The following is a 22,774-nucleotide window of genomic DNA, read 5'->3' as shown; positions in this document are numbered from 1 at the left end:
TTGTTTTCCTTCTTTGATTTGCCATCTACTCTCAGAAACTAAAAAATAATTCCTTTTCCTTTGTTTACCTTTCTTATTTAAGCTGACAGATTTCTTTCTGAGCTTGCGCGCCTGCGCGCGCGCACATCCATGCACACACAAAGTAAGCTATAGTTAATACAATTGCCTTTGCTGAATAAAAAAGAAGAATTTACCTTCAAGCTTGCTGTATCAGAGTAAAGGATGAGTTTGACATGAGAGAATGCGAAATTTTCTAATGTCAATATAGAATAATTGTAGCCAATACAAGAGGTAATAGAATTGTTTATTTGATGGATAGGTGTATTGGCAGTGTGTGTGTGTGTGTGTGTGTGTGTGTGTGTGTGTGTTTGGAAAATTAGGAAGCTAGGAGACACTCTCAAATTCATCGGCTTCTTCCAGAACTCTTCTCAAATGCTTATTGTCATGACAACCATGTCTTCATAAACCAAGGCTCCGAGTGTAATACAGATGGGGTTGGTAACAAGGTAGAGTTACCATCTGCTTTGTTTTCTCTGAGGGACATATTTTTTTCATCCCCAAATCTGATCCTCATTTATGAAAGTCTAGACTCATTTTGCTTTCTGGGGTCATACATTATTGTGAGATTAATTCTTTTCTCCTGACAAACTATTTTTTTATATGTCATCAGATTCCTTATTTATTGTTAAATAAAGGGGGGAAAAGGATAATTATGCATGCATTAAATCAAACAACTATATTTTGTTGATTCATTCCTCTGTACTCTTTGCAAAGTCTGATATGAGGTGGCTTATAATTCAATAATATAGTTAAAAATGAGGTCAGAAAAAAAGTAGGAGTGAGGCAATAATTTTCCAGGAAACAGGCAAAATTTTTATTCTTTTTGTACATTGTATTAATATCTGTGCTTCTTGCAATCTATAATAAGCTCTGTTGTTTTTACTTTCCAACAAAAAGGAGGAGCACATCCATTCTTTAGGAGAGAAAAACCTTTTGCCATTACTAAATTTGGGGCGAAATTTGCAAATAAATGTATCTATGAGAAATGCATCCTAATGCCTTTATCTGCCCCTTTACACAAGATGCAAGGACATATTCTTATTAATTTACTGTAAAAACTTGGGAATGTATTTTTTAAAGAAAGTTATTTAGCATTTTACAAGTTTATACATGCTGTGATCAGAATTAAGAAATACCCACACTTTGGCCATGGCCGGTTGGCTCAGTGGTAGAGTGTTGGCCTGGCATGCAGGAGTCCCGAGTTTGATTCCCGGCCAGGACACACAGGAGAAGCACCCATCTGTTTCTCCACTCCTCCCCCTCTCCTTCCTCTCTGTCTCTCTCTTCCCTTCCTGCAGCCGAGGCTCCATTGGAGCAAAGTTGGCCCGGGCGTTGAGGATGGCTCCATGGCCTCTGCCTCAGGCACTAGAATGGCTCTAGTCGCAACAGAGCGACGCCCCAGCTGGGTAGAGCATCGCCCCCTGGTGGGCATGCCAGGTGGATCCTGGTCGGGCGCATGCGGGAGTCTGACTGCCTCCCTGTTTCCAACTTCAGAAAAAATACAAAAAATAAAAAAATAAAGAAATACCCATACTTTGAAAAAAAAGAAAATACATATCTAACTACTTAAAGGTGTATGGTATCTTAAGTCACTGAATAAAGGTTAAAAAATATGTCATGAAATTCATTTTAAAGTCAAGAATAATTTTCTTCTTTGTTTTGTAATTATTTTACATCTGCTACAATCATTCTAAACCTTAAAAACCTTGAGGGGCTTTGACAACAGAGCTCCATTGTTTTGCTTGCTTGCTTTCAGTCAGAGAAGTTCTAGAATCACCTTTGTAAATCAGTGAAAATTTATTTCTATTCACTCTTTCTATGTCCTATCAGTTGATGTGTAAACATAATTAAAAACCAATGAATGGACAATATATCACACACAAATACAGACCAGAAGCATGTGTGATGACTGAACAATCAATGTGGGCTGATTCTAGTGCAGGAGACGCTGCTGGAAAATTTCTGAAGTGGAGCCTGCAGACGTTTCTGTGGGTTACCCTAATAATTTTCACAGAAACATTGTAAGGAGTGTGGTTCCTTGGATGTGCTTCTGGGAGGGGTTTTAAAATCAAGCCATAGTTGAGTCAACTTGAAACCAGTTTGTCTTTGGGTTTCCTTCCCCATGAGTAGCTGCAGTGAATGCCATTCCTTGTACCTACGACCTTTAGCTTCTACCTCACGTATGCATTATTACAGACACGAGGTCTGCCCCGGCTTCTTCCAGGAGAGCTCTCTGTTGGTTTTTCTCTTTCATTTGGATGAAAATGGGGAAATAGAATGACCACAAACAATGTGTTAGTTATCATTTTGGATGTGCCATAGAAACACCATCTTTGACTCTGTCGACGTAAAAATCATCCTCAGAGTAAGATGCGTGAAGCTCTGTTGCGTTGTTCTGAAGGAAGTGGGAATGATGTCATAAATGTCTCTCCGATATTATGACAAACAAAATATGGTACCCTGGCCCAGGCTGCGTAGTCACCTTTGGAAAGTTCATGCATTTGTATAGATATCAGGACTTTCATCATCTGTAACTGTTTCAACATGCGGTCACCTTACTAAGGAGTATTTGTGGTGTACACCATTAGTTCTGAAAAGCAGTACTTTGGTTTATTTAAAATCTTTAAACTGGATTCTTCAGTCTTTACTCTATTAATTGTTTGTCAACTCTGCTAAATGTGACATTTTTAAGATACAAAACTTGTCAACATTCAGTTCTTCACTTACCACTGGTTTTTATTGCCTGACATTTGTCCTGAGAACTTGGCTACAAGTCCCAAGGTAGGTGGTCACCCAGGGCCAGTCTTGTTCTCCTTCCCCAAGGCTGATAAGAAGCAGCAAACACAATGCGGAAGTCTGCAGAGTCCAGCAGGAAGCAGCTGATCGTAGATCTTGGGGGTGTAAGAATACAGCCGCGTTCTGGGTTTGCTGAACATCTTGAAATGCTTTGAGTGCAATAAAAGCCCAAACGTGCTTTTCTCCCTCATTTTTTCACGTATGTATTTTAGGAGAAATGTGATCCACATGCTCTTGTTCTCTCCACTTTTAAATCATAAAAATGTTGTTTTGTAAGAGCTGTTTGATGTTCAGGAAGTCTTTTATCCTCTTTATTAGGTTATTCTTATATATAAAGACAAAGAAAATAATAAACAGAAAACGCAACATGAAATCCTGACTCAGCCAGGGCAAACACAATGTGCCCAGCTTCAATCTGAAGTTCTAGATAGAAAATATTTTAAAACCAAATGTTTCTCTTATTGCTTTGCAAAACTAGTGCTCCTTTCCATTGGGCAGAAGGGAGGCTGTTTGGAAGGAGGGCCTAGAATTAATATTCATTGAGTAGTGACTCTGGTATGCTGGGACATCGGCTAACTGCTTAATTTTTACAGTAACCCTAATGATAGGTCAGTCCATCTGCATTTTACAGATGAGAAGGGCTTTCAGAGAGCTTAAGTGACTGGCCACGGGCCACAGAAGAATCTCAGTCCAGGTCTACTTAACTTATCGGTTATAGTCTTTCCATTATTCCAGTCCTCCTCGTTCTTTTGGGGTGGGGGTGCCCTCCAGACAATCAGAAAACCCCACGTTGAGAGATGATTTGGAAATAACTGGTAATCAGGCTTGAAGATGAGGGCTACTCTAGCCTCAAGAAAGCGTCAGCTTGGTATTGACAAGGTGAATATCTAGTATGGTAGTTGCTCAAGAGTATTGGATAGGTGGTTTGTGCCAGAAAGGAGCCTATATACACTTCCCATTATTATAGCAAGGGGAAGCCAGAATACACACAGGGAAGGTGAGTAGGGTCAGTGCTCTCGCATTGTGGTTCACGATATTTCTAAACTAGTGATACTCTATTACCATTTATTTTATTTTGTAACAGTTGTACATATTTGGTAAGAGTGGTATATGATTTCATTTGTTTAAATGGATTAAACTCATTTCTTAAAGAATATTTCAATGCCTGTATGTTATTGGAGGCACCTTAAGGTATTATAGAATGGGAATGATGATTTTAATGGGTCTCTCTTTAATAGGACTTGCATATAAAAGAAAGTCCAAGATTTTATTTGAAGGAGGAAGGTCATATTCAACTATACCTTGGGGTACATGGTTCATAATGAGGCATTAAGTTCTTATTTTCTGGAGGAAAAAGAAGAAATGACAGTATAGGAGATAAGAAGACTGCTTAGCATTTGAACTGGGTTCTAAGTTCTTCTGACATTATCTGTTCTACAGGCTTTCATCCGGAAATCTCAAATTTTATTTAGTTTGTAGCAGACATTGTACTATAATCTCATCTCATTCCCTCCCTCCCTCCCTTCCTTCCTTCCTTTTTTCCTTCCTTCCTTCCTTCCTTCCTTCCTTCCTTCCTTCCTTCCTTCCTTCCTTCCTTCCTTCCTTTTTTCCTTCCTTCCTTTTTTCCTTCCTTCCTTCCTTCCTTCCTTCCTTCCTTCCTTCCTTCCTTTCTTCCTTCCTTCCTTCCTTCCTTCCTTTTTTCCTTCCTTCCTTCCTTCTCTCTTTCTTTTAAACTTGTTCTACTTTTATACTGAGTCTTAGGCATCAAGGAGAAAAGAGATGAATTATTTAAAGAAGGCAATGGCAATTTCATAAGTGACATTTTGGAGAACATTGGGTCATCATATGACAGAACATAATTAATTTTTCTGAAGGTCAGGAAACAAATTTTTTTCCAGTGGATTTACTAAGGGGACCAACCACCTGGCTTCTAGTTTAGCAGATCGCATCCCTGAGAAAAGTCACTGTTCTCTTTCACAGGTTTCTCTTTTGCTGCGTATCTCTATGGGCTGTATCCCACACAAGTGAGAACTATCATTAATTACTGTAGCGCTTATTTTTTCCCGTGCCTCTACTGAAGAGCCACTCTGATTTATGTTTGACTCCACAGCAGTACAGAACTCCACACACCTTGATATTAGTCACTTTGCCTCGGGATCTCTGCACACTCTCAATGTTGCTACTGAGAACCTGACATCTCCACATCCAGGAGGAGGGGCGAGGTTTTCAGGATCTGTCTGTGCCCAGGCAAACCAAGCAATCTGTATGGGGGTCCCTGGCAGAGTGAGGAAGAAGGCTGAGGGTCTCGTGGGGCCCACGGGAGTGGGGAAGACATACCATGAGTTCCTTTCAGATTAAAATTGAGCTAAAAATCTTGGAGAAGGAAGTTACTCTTTCATGGAGGACAGAATCCAGAATGTCTCTCCTTGGGGCTGGGGCTGGGGCTGGAAATGAGTGGCTCTATGTACTCTATGTACACAGAGGTTCTTGTCTATGAGGTCCCTGCCCACACAGAGGGTGGGGAGTAGGGTTTGAGACATGGCTGTAGTTTCTGGTATATTCTCTCTCAGGATACTCTAATACTGGATCCATGAATGTAGACTAGGAAAAAACACCCATGTTCACTTTTTAAGAACATATTATTTTATAAAATGAGATTTCTTTGTATCTGATTTCACTCGGTCCCAATCAGCTATTGTTACTACTTTTTAAGCATAGGCCCTGTTCCATGGTGTGGATTCTATAGGCCCTCTGCCCCCTTGTCACTGTCACTAAGATGGGCGTCCCTAAGCGATAGGGGGCAAATCACCTCTCAATGTGTCCTGTCACTGATGCCTCTATTCGTATCCCATCGATGCTGCTAGCCTCTGTCTTCACACTGGAAACTTTCAGGTGTTCAGGAAAGACATTGTGGGACATTTCTAAGTTATTATAGCAGGTCCAGTTGAAATTGCATACCTGTATTAGATGCCTCTTCCCATTTGTAAGGAAAATAGTCAAGGGCTTGAAACCTGATGTCAATAGATAGTTGGCCCAATACATTTTCTTTGAGATCTACTGCATTATTTTCCCCCATTGGTTATAAATTGAGAGTATTAATGGGTATTTATTCCACACCCAAAGGGTTATGAGCTCCTGTGTGGTTAAAATGCTATTGAGACCAGTGTATTGGAAGAAAGGAGACATTCTCTCTGTTGACTTCTTTCAGTTGCCCTCACATTCATCGAGGTTAATTGACTGTCTTCTTTGCACACTCCCCTCAGGAACTTGCAGAGGACGCTGTTGTAAGAGAAACAATAACCCTTGCCTGAAGGCAGTATGCGCAGATGGGAAGGGTAACCAGACTATTGCTTTCTGAGAAATCTACCTCATTTCAGCAGAAGGACCCGGCAGTTCCGCTGGACTCAGACCGAGAACTATGACTAACAGACACTTCAGACAGGTTTCGTAACCTCTAGACTTGTGTGGCACAAATGCTTACAGTGAGCTTCAGAGGCTTCGGGGAGACCACGAAAACTCTTTGACTTAACCAGCCTGGAAGTTCTGAAGTGGGAATTAAAAAGTATGATTCAGTTTAATATTGAAGGGTGCCACCCAAAACTGCTTCTTTGCTTTTCCAAAATCGATTTTTTTTCTACGGCCAGTTGCAGTCCTCTCGAGAGACATGCCCAGATCTCATCCCGTGCGATCGTGTGAGGTTAAACAGGGCACTGAATGACACGGCGTAAGGTTTTCTCAGGGGGTCACCTTACCACATGATGACATTTTTTCCCATGTAAAAATGTCATAACCTCACTTTTGAATGTTCACATTTCTGAAAGGAAGTTTAATTTATAGGATAAATTTACATTGTTGTTATGAGACTTCACCCAAAAGGTTGGAGTGAAATCTCGGAGGATGAGATCTTCCCCGAGAGCTCTCCTTGTGAACAGTGCTCACGGGCGTGGTTTATCCCGCAGACACTGGTGCCTGGAGAGGGAGCACTTCCTGCTGCCCCGCCCACTTCTCCCGGAGTGAGACTAGTCCGTTTGGGCTCAATGCCGCTGGAGGCAGATCCCTGCAGGTTGTCGAGATGCACGCTCCTTTTGCTCCCCAGCAGGCCTGAAACCCAATCACCGGTTTTGCATTCTTTAGGGTTTTTTTTTTATTGTAAAATTGCATTTGATATACATTGTTATACTAGTTTCAAGCGTACAACATAGTGAGTCAACATTTCTATAACTTATGAAGTGATTCCCCCCCCCCCCTAAGTCTAGTCCCCATATGGCACCATACATAGTCATTACTATGTTGTGGACTTTAATCCCTGTGCTACCATTTTTATCCCCATGACTATTTTTATAACTGAAAATAACTGTTTTGTATTTTATTTCATTTTATTTTTTGTATTTTTCAGATATAAGGGAGGGGGGGAGTCAGACAGACAGACTCCTGCATGCGCTCGACCCGGATCCACCCGGCATGCCCACTGGGGGGGATGCTTGGCCCCTTTGGGGCCTTGTTCCACTGCAACCAGAGCCATTCTAGCACCTGAGGCAGAGGCCACAGAGCCATCCTCAGTGCCTGGGACTTTGCTCCAATGGAGCCTTGGCTGTGAGAGGGGAAGAGAGAGACAGAGAGAAAGGAGAGGGGGAAGGGTGGAGAAGCAGATGGGTGCTTCTCCTGTATGCCCTGACCAGGAATTGAACCTGGGACTTTCACACGCTGGGCCGACACTCTACTACTGAGCCAGCTGGCCAGGGTAATAACTGTTTTTTTAACCTTTTAGTTTTCTTATGAGCAGAGCTGCCCACATTCTCTTCCATTACAAGTCCTAGAAGTGAGCAAAGCCCAGTCTTTCCAATGGGAAGACACTTGCTCTGATCTGGGGCTTGGAATGGCTGAGTAATGGAGCAAAAGGTGCAAGAAATCTGGACTTTAACAAAGCAGAATTTTTAAAATCATGCATCTTGTGCTTTTCTCATGAGTACACAGTCTAGCAGGATTTGCAGGTGTATGCCTCATTAAAGTGAAGATAGTGTAGAATAATGATCTGTTGGAACCAGATGAAAAGATGCTCAACATCATTAGTCATTAGGGAAATGCAAATTACACCAATGTCAGTGTGCACACGTACCGGGACATCTAAAATGGAGAAAAATGACTATACCAAGAATTGATGAGGGATGAATACGGGGCGAAACTGGTCCTCTCATCTGTGGCTGGGAGGAGTGTCAATGGAGCCGTCACTTCTGAAAAGAGTTTAGGAGTTTCTAAAAAAAAGTTAAACACACACTGTATGATTGAGCCATCAGACTCTTAAATATAGCGTGGGGCAAAAGTAGGTTGATAGTTGTTCATATGGAAAAGAATACAATGATTACGAAACAATAATACAAGAATAAACTCTGTTTTGCATCCTCACAGTTGTAAACTTACTTTTGGCCACCCTGTATTTACTCAAGAGATGTGAAGACATGTCCATACCCAAAGCTAGACATAAACTGCTTATAACAGCCTTATCTGTAATAACCCCAAACTGGAAACAACCCAAATGTCCAATGGAATGATAAGCAAATCGTATTTATTTATTGGATAGAGCCATACAGTGGAATACCACTCAGCAATCTAAAAAATCAACTATTCATACATGCAACAACATGGATAAGTCTCAAAATAATTCTGCTAATTTAAAGAAGTCAGATAAGAAGGTGAGAGACTTTGGGGAACTGAATTCACACGATAACAGTGGGAATGAGGGAAAGAGGAGGCACTTTTGCAGTACTCGAAAGTAGAATGGACAAGGCTTCTCTGGGGGATAAGGGTGGAGGAGGCATGGGCTCTGAGGTCTCCCTGGCTTGCGTTGTATATGTCTGTCTGTGGAACGTCACTTATTTAGCAGTAAGAATTATGTAAAAGATGGTGCTTAAATATATGAGAGATGATAAGCTAATTGTTTAATACCAGCTCCTGTGATAGCTCCAAGACCCCCGAAAAAGAAACATCCAGTAGGCAGACTGTTAATACTTGATTGCTTAAGGAAAATAAGCTTATATTTTGGCTATTTAATAAAAAAAATAAGTACAGATAACTAATAAAAGTATAATATTAAGGAGAAAAAATGACGAAGAGGACACCAAAAAGTGGGATTCCCAGAAGCAGTTGCAGGACAAGAAAGAACAGAGGTTTGAGGGCAGAGGTAGCGACAGGCAGGAAGTCAGCTCTCTGGGATGCCGCGGAGAAAAGGAACAGGGGATTGCTTTGGAGGGCAGCCAGCTTCATGGACATCTTGTTAATTTAATGCCTCTGGGATTCTGGCATAGCAATTTGTGTGGTTGGCTTTATTTGGTCATGTGATCCAAAGTCTATAATTAATTGCAGCTCATAAGAAGTAGTGTCAATTGTGCTCAAGGGCATTGCTTCTGGAGATTATATTCCCATCTCTGACCTTAACAAATATATACACTCTCCGAACATCTGCTTCCTGATCTGTGAAATGGTATCCTCAGCAGTTCCTACCTCTTCAGGTTGTTATATTAATAAGAGATTAAAAGAAATTGTGCACAAGAAGCACTTAGCATTGATTGCTTCTAAGGGCTCCTGGAAAATAGGCCCAGGCAGTGCAAGTCCCTGGTTGCATTCCCTTTACCAGTCCTGACTGCTTTTTCTGTGAAGTCAGCAGGCTCTTTGTGGTCTCGTTTCAGGCTTTGTGGAGCTGACCCTGCACGACCAGGTCCACCTTCTGGAGTGTGCCTGGCTGGAGATCCTGATGATCGGCCTCATCTGGCGCTCCATGGAGCACCCGGGGAAGCTCCTGTTTGCTCCTAACTTGCTCTTGGACAGGTGAGTGACCTGGCTGTCGCGTGGGGGAGGGGACAGCATGTCCTTTATCATCCCCAGATTATTCCTGAAGCTCTTTCATTCAGTCCTCCACGAAGCTTCCAAGAATTTGATCAGGTATGTTGACTCTACAAATGGGTGCATTTGGGTGGTGGAGGCCAGTCAGGTTCACAGAAGTCTATGAATAACTTTCTGCTAGACATCTTCCCAGATTAGTTCTATTATTTCTAAAATATATGCATATATACTTTCATATATTTATACAGTGTCCAGTATTTTCATGGCAAATTACCCATGTGCACGTTTATGTGTGTATATACACACACACACACACATATGTATACATACACATTTGAATATGTGTGAGTGCTTATAAAATCATGAATTATAGTTTTCTAACTCCATCTTTATCTTGTGTTATATAAAAGAATTGATGACTAACCTTCCTTTAATTAAAATATATTTTGGCCCCTGTACCTCCAGACAACAGCCTTTTCATTTCCTTCTCCAATTTTCCCATCAATAAATGAGGAAACTTGACCAGAGTTCTGAAGGCCTCTTCCAGTTCTATAAATTCATAAGCGTTACTTGTTTATTTCAGAAAATGATTTCACTTTTCAAATGTGCTACCTTATTTAGTGTATTGTATTTGGGTTGAGTTGGGACGTGAGTCCCATTGTTCTTTGCTTTTCAGTCATTGCTCAGAGTAATAGAATTAGACGTTATTCACCGGCAGGTACCAGTGACCAAGTCCCTACCCAGCACCAGCACCAGCTGCTGTGCTCAATGCTTTACATACGTGATCTTATTTAATCATCACAGCACTCTTAGGAGGCTTGTCATTCCCTTTTACCAGAAAAGAAGCTTAAATCTTTGCTACTTGCAGAAAGCACCAAGCTGGCTAATGGTGAAGTCAGGATTCGAATTCAAGCTCGAGCTGTCTCTGGCGCCCGCATGTTGCATCTGGTGCTGTGCACACGTCCCGTGCTGGATGTGCCCTTTGCACTCTTTCCTGTCCAGCGAGGCCCCTTTGGTTTGCTGCTGTGCCCTTTTGTTTCCAGGCGTACCTTGTCTTTGTGGGACATGTGACAACCAGAATGGGAAAGAACCGTCCCCTAATTGTTTCTGGCTAACTTGTGTTGCCTTTGCTCAGCAGTCCAAGACTGCCTCTTTTCCCACGACGAAGTGTCTGGAGACATTGTGCACTCCTTCACTCCGAGGAGCCACTCTGCCTCCCCAGCTCCTGTCCCTGTCTGGCTTCCTTCCACCTTCCAAGCCCCATGGGGCACAGTGACAGTAGCATTTACTTAAGTACTGGGGAGCTGTACAGTATTGGTGACTGTTTTGCCATTTTGTGTTGTAGCTTTTGAAAAACAGTGATGATACTGTTCACGAAGCAGATTTTGCTGTTTGTGGAGTATAGTCCCATAGCACAGTTTCCCAAAATCACTGATGTTGGTCACTAGTCTGGACCATTAGAACGACACGCACAGCTCACATGGCACTGTCAGCCTTGTCGAGGATATTTGCAAAGCACTTGTCTCCTTCCCAGCCCTCCGCTCCCCTCCCCTTCTCTCCTCTCCTCTCTTCTCCCGTCTCCTCCCCTCCCTTGCCCTCCCCTCCCCTCCCCTGCCCTTCTTTCTCTTGTCACTTTTTCTGGTCCACCTTTTTTCTCCTCCACCTTTATTCTCCTCCATTTTTCTTGGCTTTCCTCCTTTCTTCTTTTCTTTTCACTAGTCTCCTCCTCCTCCTTCTCAAAATTCTTATGTTACATAGTATAGTTCTGTGATCAAGTTATAATCAATTTGCAGGTGCAAACCTTATTCTATGTGCATGTTTCCCTGCTACGGACTGGATGTGTCTTCAGTGTTGAGGTTTTCTGTACATTCATAGCTGGATCGATCTGGTCCACGATTTACCATCTCATTTGTATCTCTCTTCCTGGGCACACACTTCCTGAGAACAGTCATCTAGACACTGGATTTTAAATATAAAAGGGTTTGTGACATGGCCTCATTTTGTCAGTGATGCGCTATCACCTAGGATTTTATCCACCAGCTGCTTATCTTTCCTATAAACTCTCACTGTGGTTCATTTTCTCCCATATCTCTCTGCAGTATCAACAAGTGAAAGTTCCCATCTCTATCTACTGCTGTTCTCTAAAACTCCAGATTTAAAATTCCTACTGCCTCTAGACTGGGATCTCTCAACTTCTGCACTGTTGATATTGTTAGTTGGACCATTCTTCCTTGTGAGAAACTGTCCCGTACATTTTAGGATGATTAGCGGCATTTCCTCTCAACTAGATGTTTGTAGCACCCCTCCTCCCCAGTGATGACAGCCCAAAATGTCTCCAGACATTTCTACATGTCCCCTGTGTGTGGTGGGAAGGGAGGTCCGAAACAGTCCCTGGTTGAGAACAACTCTAGACTCAGCAAGACCGTCAGTGACACGTCATCTTCCTTATCAAAACTGTTCCTTTTCTTTCTTCTCAATATTGGTGACAACAGCATTCATCTTGACACTGAAACTATAAATTTTAAGTTCACCATGAATTGCACTCCCCCCCCTCACCAGGTTATCCGGGCTACCAAGTCCTTTCTGAACTGGTGTTGGGAACTGTGCTCCCTGTTGTCACCATTCCTCTGCCCTGGCAGGTCCTTGTTGTCCCTTCTCCGGGTTGTTGCCCCCCCCCCCCACTGTCTCTGGTTCTGGGCCATGGCCCCTCTCTCCTTAGTCAATTCTCCACAGCGCTGCCAGGGTTAGAGTGAAGGCGCTGCTCTCGTCCCGATCCTTCCCGGCAGCTCTCGTGGGCCCTCTCCATTCTTCAGAAGGTCCTGTCTAGCCTTCTTATCTTGACAATTATGAATCCCTATTGCCAGGGTCACAAACACCGGCAGAGCTGGTCACACGATGTCAGTGGGGACGGCCGGTGGGTCCACAAGGAGTTCTGTGGGTTAGGTGAGCACGGTGAGCTCTTGTCCAGGTGAAAAACCCGCCTGGGCACTGAGTTCAGCCTGAGGTCTTAAACCTGAGTTCGGGCGTCAAGTTTTTCTTCCATTGCTTCTGAAAGCCCTCTACCTTGAAAATTCTTTGTCAGAGTCTTATCCAAGCTTTAAGGCTCATTTCAGATGCTACCCTGCTGTAAGACCTTCCTTCAAACTCTCTCCTTCCCTGAGGAAGGCAGCCTTTCGTCTGTCTAGGTTCTGGTTGCGTTTGGTCGGTTCTTCTCTTGGTCTCAGTCTGCCAGTATGGAAGCTATGACTGTATGTCTTAACTTCCTTATCAGCCCATAAACTTCTTCAGGGCAGGAACCAGATCTTGTTCATCCCTTTGTTACCTCCAGTATACAAATTCTTCTCTGATTCCCAATAAATGCTCGTGAATCACCCTGGCCAAGGTCACGGGTGGTTTGTGGCGGTCGGGAGACTCCACCTCTTCTGATAGCCATTTCAGCTGTTCTTGTCATCACACTCCCTCCCTTCTTGTTTATGGCTTCTCTTCGATTCCTGGCTCAGTCCCTTACAGATTTTGCAGAAATTAATATCCATCTGTTTTGGAAGGGTTTTTTGAGTTACTAAATGCATTTGGCTTATGCTTCTGTTATGCAACTTTTACATTCCAAATAGGGATAACCCAAGGATTGTACTTTCCCCCCATCCTTAGATCCTCTATTGAGTAAAATCCTCAAGGTCATAATATATTTATGTACACTTAGGTATGTGTTCATGATTAGGAAAGTATATAAATAAATGTAAATTATGTATATAGTATAAAATATAAAATATAATCTATAACAGGGGTCGGGAACCTATGGCTCGCGAGCCAGATGTGGCTCTTTTGATGGCTGCATCTGGCTCGCAGACAAATATTTAATTAAAAAAATAATAACGTTAAAAATATAAAACATTCTCATGTATTACAATCCATCCATTTCATACCACTCATGTTCATGGTTGAGGGTGGCTGGAGCCAATCACAGCTGTCCTCCGGGACAACACCAAATTTTTATTGGATAATGCATAACGTACACGGGTCGTTGTATGGCTCTCACGGAATTACATTTTAAAATATGTGGCGTTCATGGCTCTCTCAGCCAAAAAGGTTCCTGACCCCTGATCTATAATGTCAACTTTTCTCCACTTTTCTAATTATCAATATGCACCTAAATACCATGAAATTTCAAAATTATTAAATTACCCTCCTGATGTTAGAGGATAACCAATTTGGTGACATTGGTATATGCATACAGTAAAGAGTACTGTGACCAGCAACCCATCTGAAATTGTATATGTATCAGGAAGATGGCTTTTGAGTGATAAATGAGAACATTGTTTATGTTTTTGCCTGGCAAGCTCCTGACCCTTTGATAACATTTAACTCTGATTAGCATTAGCCTCTCTGTTGCTTTTTCCCATCATATAGTACTTAGTAAACATTTTTTTTTTTGTAACAAAATGTAGAAATCCATGTTTTAAATCTAAATGTTTGATTGAGAACAGGTGAACCGAAGATGAGTGTTAGCTTTATTATTTTTATTTTATCTTGGGCTTTGTGACACTATCTTTGAAAAGTCAGCTACCTCTCTAGGCTGTTTGCATCTACGCAGAAATACATAGGAGAGACAGAAAGCCACAAGTCAAACCGTCCTGTCACCCATGTTGCTAACTAGAGACAGGGCTTTATCTGATTAATTATAACAATGTCCTGTTGTCACAAACCTTTGCAAATCCAGGCATTTGTGACTTCCAAGGCCCCAGTATTTCCTTGTCATTTTACAAACATTGGTATTGGCAAGTGGGGTGATCATAGTGATCATAGGAACAAAAAACCTACTGGGTTGCCATCCTGCACTTGAGAACAGAAGATTTATTTTTTATCTGGAGTCCATTTAAAAAAAAATATTGCTTGATTTACTCCTTGATGACAACCCATGATATCTTGATTCTGGTAGCTTCTAACCTTCCTGGTAGTCATATGCTTGAAGCTAATTTTATCGTCGCCAGGCTCAGCCTGCCCACAGTGTCCAGTCCTTCCCTGTCCCCTGCAGCGGTGACTTCCGAGCACTGAATGCAGGCGTCTCTTTCTGTGAAAACCAAGAGATAAAGGTCATTATAAGGTACAAATAAAAAACCCGGTAATTTCTCTTAATGTGTGTGTGAGTGTATTTCACAAGAGGAAAGTGAGAGATAATAAGAGGGCCTGTGAAAGTAATCAGGAAATGGAGAAAACCCATTTTCCATTCTAGCACCTAATCCTTTGGTGTGTTTGGCACCAGAAAGCTCAAAATCTGTCCTCTGTGTCAACTCCGAAGGCATCTCTATGTTTAGTCCTGCTGGAGTGCTCACACTGAAAAAAATTATCCATGGAAAACAGAAGCAAGGATATCCCACTTTGATTGTTTCTTATGGGGTCTCTGCTTCTGCAGAAGCGAAGTCTGCTGTCGCCGGAAGGCAGATGTGGAAACAATGTTAAGTTGCCTGTTCAGTAAAAACGATCTAGTTTCCAAGGGACCGGCTAATTCTGCTCTGTAGGCACCATCCGTGCTAACAAATTCTGAGAATATTTGTGGATTTCTCAGTAAAGCCAAAGCACTCTCTTTTGACTCCCATTCACTCTCAGGGAAAAAAAAAATTATCCATTTGAAAAGCAGGGCTTATTCGACAAGCAGACTATTCCTCTACCTAGTCTGGCCAGAGGGCTGTTGATCGAGCTCTTGTCATCACTCCTGCGTCAGGAGGCTCTGTCTGTAGGAAACAGAATTGGACGACAGAAAGTTCTTTTACTTGTGGGCATGGAAGAGGAATAGGTTCACTCCCCGAAGAGAAAAACAGGTTGCTGCACTACAAAGAGTATTTTTTTAAAGATTTTATTTATTGATTTTTAGAGAAAGGAAGGGGGGAGAGGGAGAGAGAGAGAGAGAGAGGTGGGGATTGGCGAGAAGCAGGAAGCATTAACTCATAGTTGCTTCTTGTATGTACCTTGACCCGACAAGCCCAGGGCCTCGAGTCGGGACCTTGGCATCATTCCAGGTCGACGCTCTATCCACTGTGCCATCGTAGGTCAGGCGACTAAGAATATTTTGCCTCTTCTACTACATAGCAGACTGTTTTTAGATGAAAAATTTATTTTATTTAAAAACATCATTTTTTAGAAGAAAAAGCATTCTTACTTTAGGTTATTTATTGTCAGTATTTTAAAAAAAAGTGAATAAAAACATGTAAATAAAACAATGATTCCAGCAGTGCTTTTATTGGCTTTTCTTTTTTAATTAACTTTCTTGTGTGTGTCTGTGTAAAACTTGATGTAAATTCTTTGCAGATTTCTTTACTTGGAGGAGTAAAAAAGTAAAGTTCCTAAGTAAGTTGATGAATTCAGACTGTGATCCATGCAAAGGTTTCTCGGACATGAAGAGAAGGACCTCCCTTTATATCTGCTTTTCACATTTCTTCCCTTTGAAAATATGTGCTTCTCCAGAGGAGGGGAGCATCACAGTAGCTGGGGAGCAGGTGGGTGGTGGGTGGGGTGAGTGATTATCTCATCGGCAAAGTCAGTCCTGGGCAGGAGGCACTTCAGTGACTTCAGTAGCTTAGATGGAGGCCCTCCTAAACTTTCCAGAAGTGCTTTTGGGGTCTGCCAATTCATGTCTGAAGAACCCTGTTCATAACCTCTTTTCACTGTACCTTATAAAATTGGATGAGAAAAGTCAAGAAGCCGACGCCTATTTAATTTCTTTAATGCCTACAGTGTAATGCTGGGTTCTCTTCTATACTTTCTGTATTTCATTCATTGAGTGAGAATACAGATAGCAAGTTTATATTCTATTGGTTCTTACAAGCTCCGAGCCCTTAGTTACTCAACAGCAGATACCAACTGATTGATTCTTAAAAGTGTTTGGTTTAGCGTTCCGACAAATCTTGGGAATATGTAACTAAACAGGAGAGAAATTGAGGCCAAATGAAAGGAGAAATGAGCCGAACTGTCATTATTATTGCTACCTCTGCCTGGAAATGAATCAGAACATCTACCAGACTAGAAACTAATTGTATTGTACACTTTAAATGACTGAATTGTGTACTATGTGAATTATATATCAATGAAGATATTACACACACACACACACACACACACACACACACACACACGTTGGAATTTCAGGAAAAGTTAATTTGACTATCAAGACCATCAATCACGAAAGCAATCGTAGGGGTTCTACTGAAAAAGGTAAAAAACAAAACATTCGAACTAAGGTTTCTTCTTAAAAATGAAAGCAATTAGGTAGCATTATTTTATAAAAAGCTCACTAAGCCACAAGTCTTTAACTCCTCAAGAGGAATAAGCCTGTAAACAGTAAGGATCCACTCAATATAAAATTGCTCCAGGGAAAAAGGCAGGATTCCAACCAAAGAATTAATCCTGTGTAGGAGGTTAATTTGACTTTTCTTACATTTTTATATACCGCATTATTTTTGTGTTTGCCCTATGTTAATCTCAATGAACCACCAGCTTGATTTAAAATATAATCAAAATAATATTTTGACGGTTTAATTTTAAAATACCTTAATATTTTTTAAGTCTCACATGCTACACAGGGATAATCAAGTAATCACCTCTCCTATCTCCTTTAATCATAGCTCCTTGTCCACAGTTGGCATCAGAAAGATCCTCCTTTATTGTAGTCAGTGCCATCAAAATCCAATGATAGTCCTGGCTGGGTATCTCAGTTGGTTCGAGTGTCATCCAGATATGCCAAGGTTGTGGGTTCGATTCCCTGATCAGGACACATATAAGAATCAACCAATGAGTGCATAAATAAGTGGAACAGCAAATCAATGTCTCTTTCTCTCTCTTTCCTTTTTCCCTTCTTTCTCTAAAATCAATAAATTTTTTTAAAAAATTTTAATTTTAGGCCCTGGCCGGTTGGCTCAGCGGTAGAGCGTCGGCCTAGCGTGCGGAGGACCCGGGTTCGATTCCCGGCCAGGGCACACAGGAGAAGTGCCCATTTGCTTCTCCACCCCTCCGCCGCACTTTCCTCTCTGTCTCTCTCTTCCCCTCCCGCAGCCAAGGCTCCATTGGAGCAAAGATGGCCCGGGCGCTGGGGATGGCTCTGTGGCCTCTGCCCCAGGCGCTAGAGTGGCTCTGGTCGCAATATGGCGACGCCCAGGATGGGCAGAGCATTGCCCCCTGGTGGGCAGAGCGTCGCCCCATGGTGGGCGTGCTGGGTGGATCCCGGTCGGGCGCATGCGGGAGTCTGTCTGACTGTCTCTCCCCGTTTCCAGCTTCAGAAAAAATGAAAAAAAAAAAAAATTTTAATTTTAAATGTTCAAAAAAAGAAAAAGCTTTCAGTTCTTCATTACTGAGTATGATGTTAGCAATGTGCTTGTCACATATGCTCTTTATTATGTTGAGGTATATTGCTCCTATACTACTCTGTTGAGAGTTTTTATCATAAAGGGATGTTGAATCTTGTCAAATGCCTTTTCTTCATCTGCTAAAATAATCACGATTTTTATCTTTCGTTTTGTTAATGCATTATATTGATTGGTTTGTGAATGTTAAACCATCCTTGAATCCTGCAATAAATCCCACTTGACCATGGTGTATGATCCTTTTAATGCTTGTTGAATTTAGTTTGCTAATATTGTTTAAGCACTTTTGCATCTGTATTCATCAGGAACATTGGCCTGCAATTTTCTTTTCTTGTTTCAGGATAAAGTTGGTCTCATAAAAATTACCTTAGAAATATTTTCCCCTCTTCTATTTTTTAGAAGAATTTGTAAAGGATTGGTATTCATTTTTCCTTAAAAGTTTGGTAGAATTTGCCAGTGACGCTGTCTTGCTCTAGGATTTTCTTTGTAGGGATAGTTTTGCTTTACTGACTCATCTTCTCAGTAGTGATTGGTTTGCTCAGATTGTCTTACTGTCTTTTCTTCCTGATTCAGTCTTGGTAGCTTGTATGGTTCTAGGAATTTGTCCATTTTTATTAGGTGGTCCCATTTGTTGGCACATCAGTCTCTTAAAATACTTTGTATTTCTGTGGTATCCGTTGTAACTTGATCACTTTCTAATAGCTATAGATTCTAAGTGAAAATCAATCCATGGTTTAAACTTGCATTTATAAACTGATTCACTCTTGACATTTTCATGCTAGCAAAACTATATTTATTACATATTTATCCTGCCTAAAAGTGCACTGTTTTCTGTAACTCTAGAAGTCTGAGGCTATTCCATACATTAGTCTGTTGGGGCTGGCGGCAAAGTAGTGGCAATTTTGAGAGCAGTTTATCAGCCTCTATGGTAGATGACCACAGTTTACACATCTTTGAAATAGTATTTATGTCAAGGTATTAGTACAGCTTTGATATTTTCCTACGATAATAGCTCTTAAATTTAGAAGTGGGTAGAGGTTTCATTTTAAAGTAAATAAAGATAATACAGTATATCTATTTCCGTTTCTTATTGAAAGCTGAAATTGCCGTTGTTATTAGTTTTATGGTTATGTGCCCTTATGATCTGTAATTAAGTTTCAGTCTCTTCTTTGGCGTTACTGACTTCTCCTGTGGGAGAAGGATAAATAAGGATGAAATTTCTCTTCTGATAATTCTAGAGGCATTTTAAGTCATTAAATATTCTTATTTTTATTTTACCTGTGTTTTAATCTTAGCAAGTTGAAAGGAGATGTAAAAAGCACACTTTTAATTTTATCTTTGGTTTTACAGCACAGCAGAGAATTGTTTTTTTTAAACCTGCTTAAATATTTACCAATCACCATTGGCACAGATTCTAAGATCCAACATGAATTTATTGTTAGCAAACAAGATGCACCGAACATGTGATGAGGCTAAGGAAGGATTACTGCCTACCCCTGATAAGGAAAGAGCTTCTCTTATATCTCCAGATTTGATCAGGACAAGCTTAATACCACGTGCAGGTGAGGTTTCAGCGGGCTCCAGCTTTGCCTCTGAGGAGAGCCAAGACTAACTGAGCACATCATTTAGAGTGGCTGGGTTATGGAGTGTGGGCATGAAAATGTCAAGATCTGTGGTCTTGAAAGGACAGCGATGCTACAGATAGGACTTGGAAAGACAGGACAAAGACCAGGTGTTGGGGAAATCTGATCATCTTTTCCATGTACAAGGTGGGCTTAAGGCGCAGGGAGGATATACTGTAGATAAAATCTGGAAATAAAGCATTTGAGTCGTCTCCATAGTTAAATGTGTGAAATGAATGCAATAAGTAGTAGAGAAAGAGGCATCCAAAGGTCTGAGAAAAGGCCTCTTAAGTGGTTGACCTGTCTGAGTTATAAGTAGAAGAGAATCCCAGCCCGCTGGCCGAAGAGCACACTGACACCTCCCAACCTTGCCTTGTACATTTCTGGCCAGCTGGAACCAACCATTTATACAAGGGGCATGAGGGCCATGCCTGTATCTCAGATAAATTGGTATTTAGAACTCAACCATGGCACTTCATGTATTCACTGTGTTAGAGTTGCCATTGCTTCTTGGCCTTTTTAATGAGTTAAAGTAAGATATAAGCACTTTTTTTTTTTTTTTTTTTTGGCCAGAGAGACAGAGAGAGAGAGACAGAGAAAGGGACAGATAGGATAGACAGACAGGAAGGGAGAGAGATGAGAAACATCAGTTCTTTGTTGTAGCACTTTAATTGTTCATTGATTGCTTTCTCATATGTGCCTTGACCGGGAGGCTCCAGCCATGCCAGTGACCCCTTGCTCAAGTCAGCCACCTTGGGCTCAAGCCAATGACAATGAGTCATGTCTGTGATCCCACTCTCAAGCCAGTGACCCCGCGCTCAAGCTGGTGAGCCTGCACTCAAGCCAGATGAGCCTGTGCTTAAGCAGGCGACCTCGGGGTTTCAAACCTGGGTCCTTTGCATCCCAGGCTGATGCTCTATCCACTGTGCCACCTCCTGATCAGGCAGGATATATGCACCTATGAAACAAAAAAGATATATGTTATTTCATACTGATATTTCCAATTCAAACTTTAGTTTATTTCTAACAACATAATTACTCATTTGATTATCTTCCATTGTGTAAAAACAGTTTTAAAACAATAATTCCAGTCTTTCTACTAACAACTAGACTATTTAATTTAATTGAAGATTTCTAAGTAGCTCTATTTGTCTTTCAATTATATTCCACTGAGAATGGGAAATCAAAATATTGTGTTCTTCAGACACTTGAAATAACCCTTCTATCTGATCTTATGTCACAAACTTGATATAGAGTAAAAATCATTTTTAACGTGCTTTTAATTTTTATCATTTTATTTTAATTTTTTAATATGTAAAATATTTGTTTCCAAAGTAAAAAATTTATAACTAGGTATATTCAGAGTCTTACTTTCATTACTAGTCTTTCCACTGGATGACCCCTATAATATCAAATTTTAATTAAGATTGGCTGTATATGGTGGATATAAGTAGATGTAGGATTTTTTTGGCTTTTTTTTTCCTTGTATTGTTGCAAAGTAAGAAGTGGGGAGGCAGACAAACAGACTCCACATGTGCCCAACTGGGATCCACTTGGCATACCCACTAGGGGGCGTTGCTCTGCCCATCTGGGGCATTGCTCTGTTGCAACTGGTGCCATTCTAGCACCTGAGGGAGAGGCCATGGAGCCATTCTCAGCACCTGGGCCAACTTTACACCAATGGAGCCTTGGCTGTGGGAGGAGAGAGAAGGGAGAAGGGGAAGGGTGGAGAAGCAGATGGGCATTTCTCCTGTGTGCCCTGGCCAGGAATCAAATCTGGGACTTCCACACGCCAGGCTGACACTCTTCCACTGAGCCAACTGGCCAAGGCCTAGATGTGCATGTTTGTATGTAGTTATATCCTCACCCCATATACAAAAGTAATATATTTAATATTTTGCATATCGTTTTGAAGTTTACCATCATGCATGTGTATAGACATCTTTCTTATTCCTTTTTATGATTATTTTATATTCCATTAGGGTAGAATTGTTTATAGATAGTCATGTACATTTTGTCTTATAAACAATAACAAAATAGACTGTCAAACTTTTGTGGTTTTTTTCCCCTTGAGTTTTAAGAGCTCTGCATAGACTAACTTTTCTCAATATAAATTGCCATACCTTTTTTTCAATTTCCCATTTGCAGTTCAACTGTTAATGAAGGATTTTGCCATATAGAAAGGTTTTGTAAATTAAGTTTTAAAGCAGAAATAAATTAACTTTTTATTAGAAGGGTTTTTCTTTTTTTGCCATCAAGTTTTAATTATAGTCACTTCTGCTGGCTTCTACTACTTTTTACTCTTATAGTTTGGGTATATTTGAAATTTATTCTGATATACAGTGTGTAATACAGTGATTATACAGTGTGTAATACAGTGATTATACAGTGTGTAATAAAGATAGACATCTATATATTTCCTGGTGGCTTTCTCTTTTCCAAAACTATTTGTAAAAAGTCAAAGTTTTATCAAGTGATTTAAGATGTATCCTTAATCACGTACTAAATTTCTTTACAAACTTAAATCTTTTTATGAAATATTAATTATCTGCTAAGTTTTCTCTATGGATCAACATCACATTGCCTTATTCATAGCAGCTCCAAATTGTTTCTTAATGGGACAGATATTTCTTTGCCACATATCTCTCAAATACGGTCTTTTGGGTTTTTTAAGGTTATGCAGGTTCCTTGGGGTTTTTTGCCATGTGACCTTTAAAATTAACTCCATAAGAATGTTTGTTGGTACTTTTGTTGGGCTCATGTTAAATATGAATTAGCTTAGGAACTATGAATGTCTTTATTTTGTTGAACTTTCTCTTCAAGAACAAGATGTGACTTTCATTTGCTCTTATCTTTTTGTGTGTCTTTTAGGAGTCTTTTCAAGCATTCTTATATAGTATATTTTGCATGTATTTTAAGGATTATGCCTATGTATTTTATATACATATATATATAAATATATATCTTATATGTATTTAATGATTGATATTTACATGTTATTTTTATAGACAACAATTTTACTAAATGCTGTTTCATTTTCTCATTAATTTTGGGGTTTATTAATATACAATCATACCATCTACAAATAGAGACTTCCTTTCTATCTCT

The 22,774-nt window shown here is 40.7% G+C and overlaps 1 protein-coding gene across 4 annotated transcripts in view; it reads left to right on the top strand.

The window, feature by feature from the left end:
* ESR1 (estrogen receptor 1) overlaps positions 1-22,774 on the top strand; it is a 343,642-nt gene that overhangs the window by 268,721 nt on the left and 52,147 nt on the right. For all 4 annotated transcript variants that reach the window (XM_066372976.1, XM_066372975.1, XM_066372977.1 and 1 more), the window contains one exon: positions 9,540-9,678. In XM_066372976.1, coding sequence (XP_066229073.1) covers positions 9,540-9,678 — 139 coding nt within the window. The remainder of the gene's footprint in view (positions 1-9,539; positions 9,679-22,774) is intronic.

Source organism: Saccopteryx leptura, chromosome 3 (assembly GCF_036850995.1).
Source record: "Saccopteryx leptura isolate mSacLep1 chromosome 3, mSacLep1_pri_phased_curated, whole genome shotgun sequence".
Classification (NCBI taxonomy): domain Eukaryota; kingdom Metazoa; phylum Chordata; class Mammalia; order Chiroptera; family Emballonuridae; genus Saccopteryx; species Saccopteryx leptura.
The sequence above is the reverse complement of the archived record's forward strand: the minus strand, read 5'-3'. Positions and strand labels throughout refer to the sequence as shown.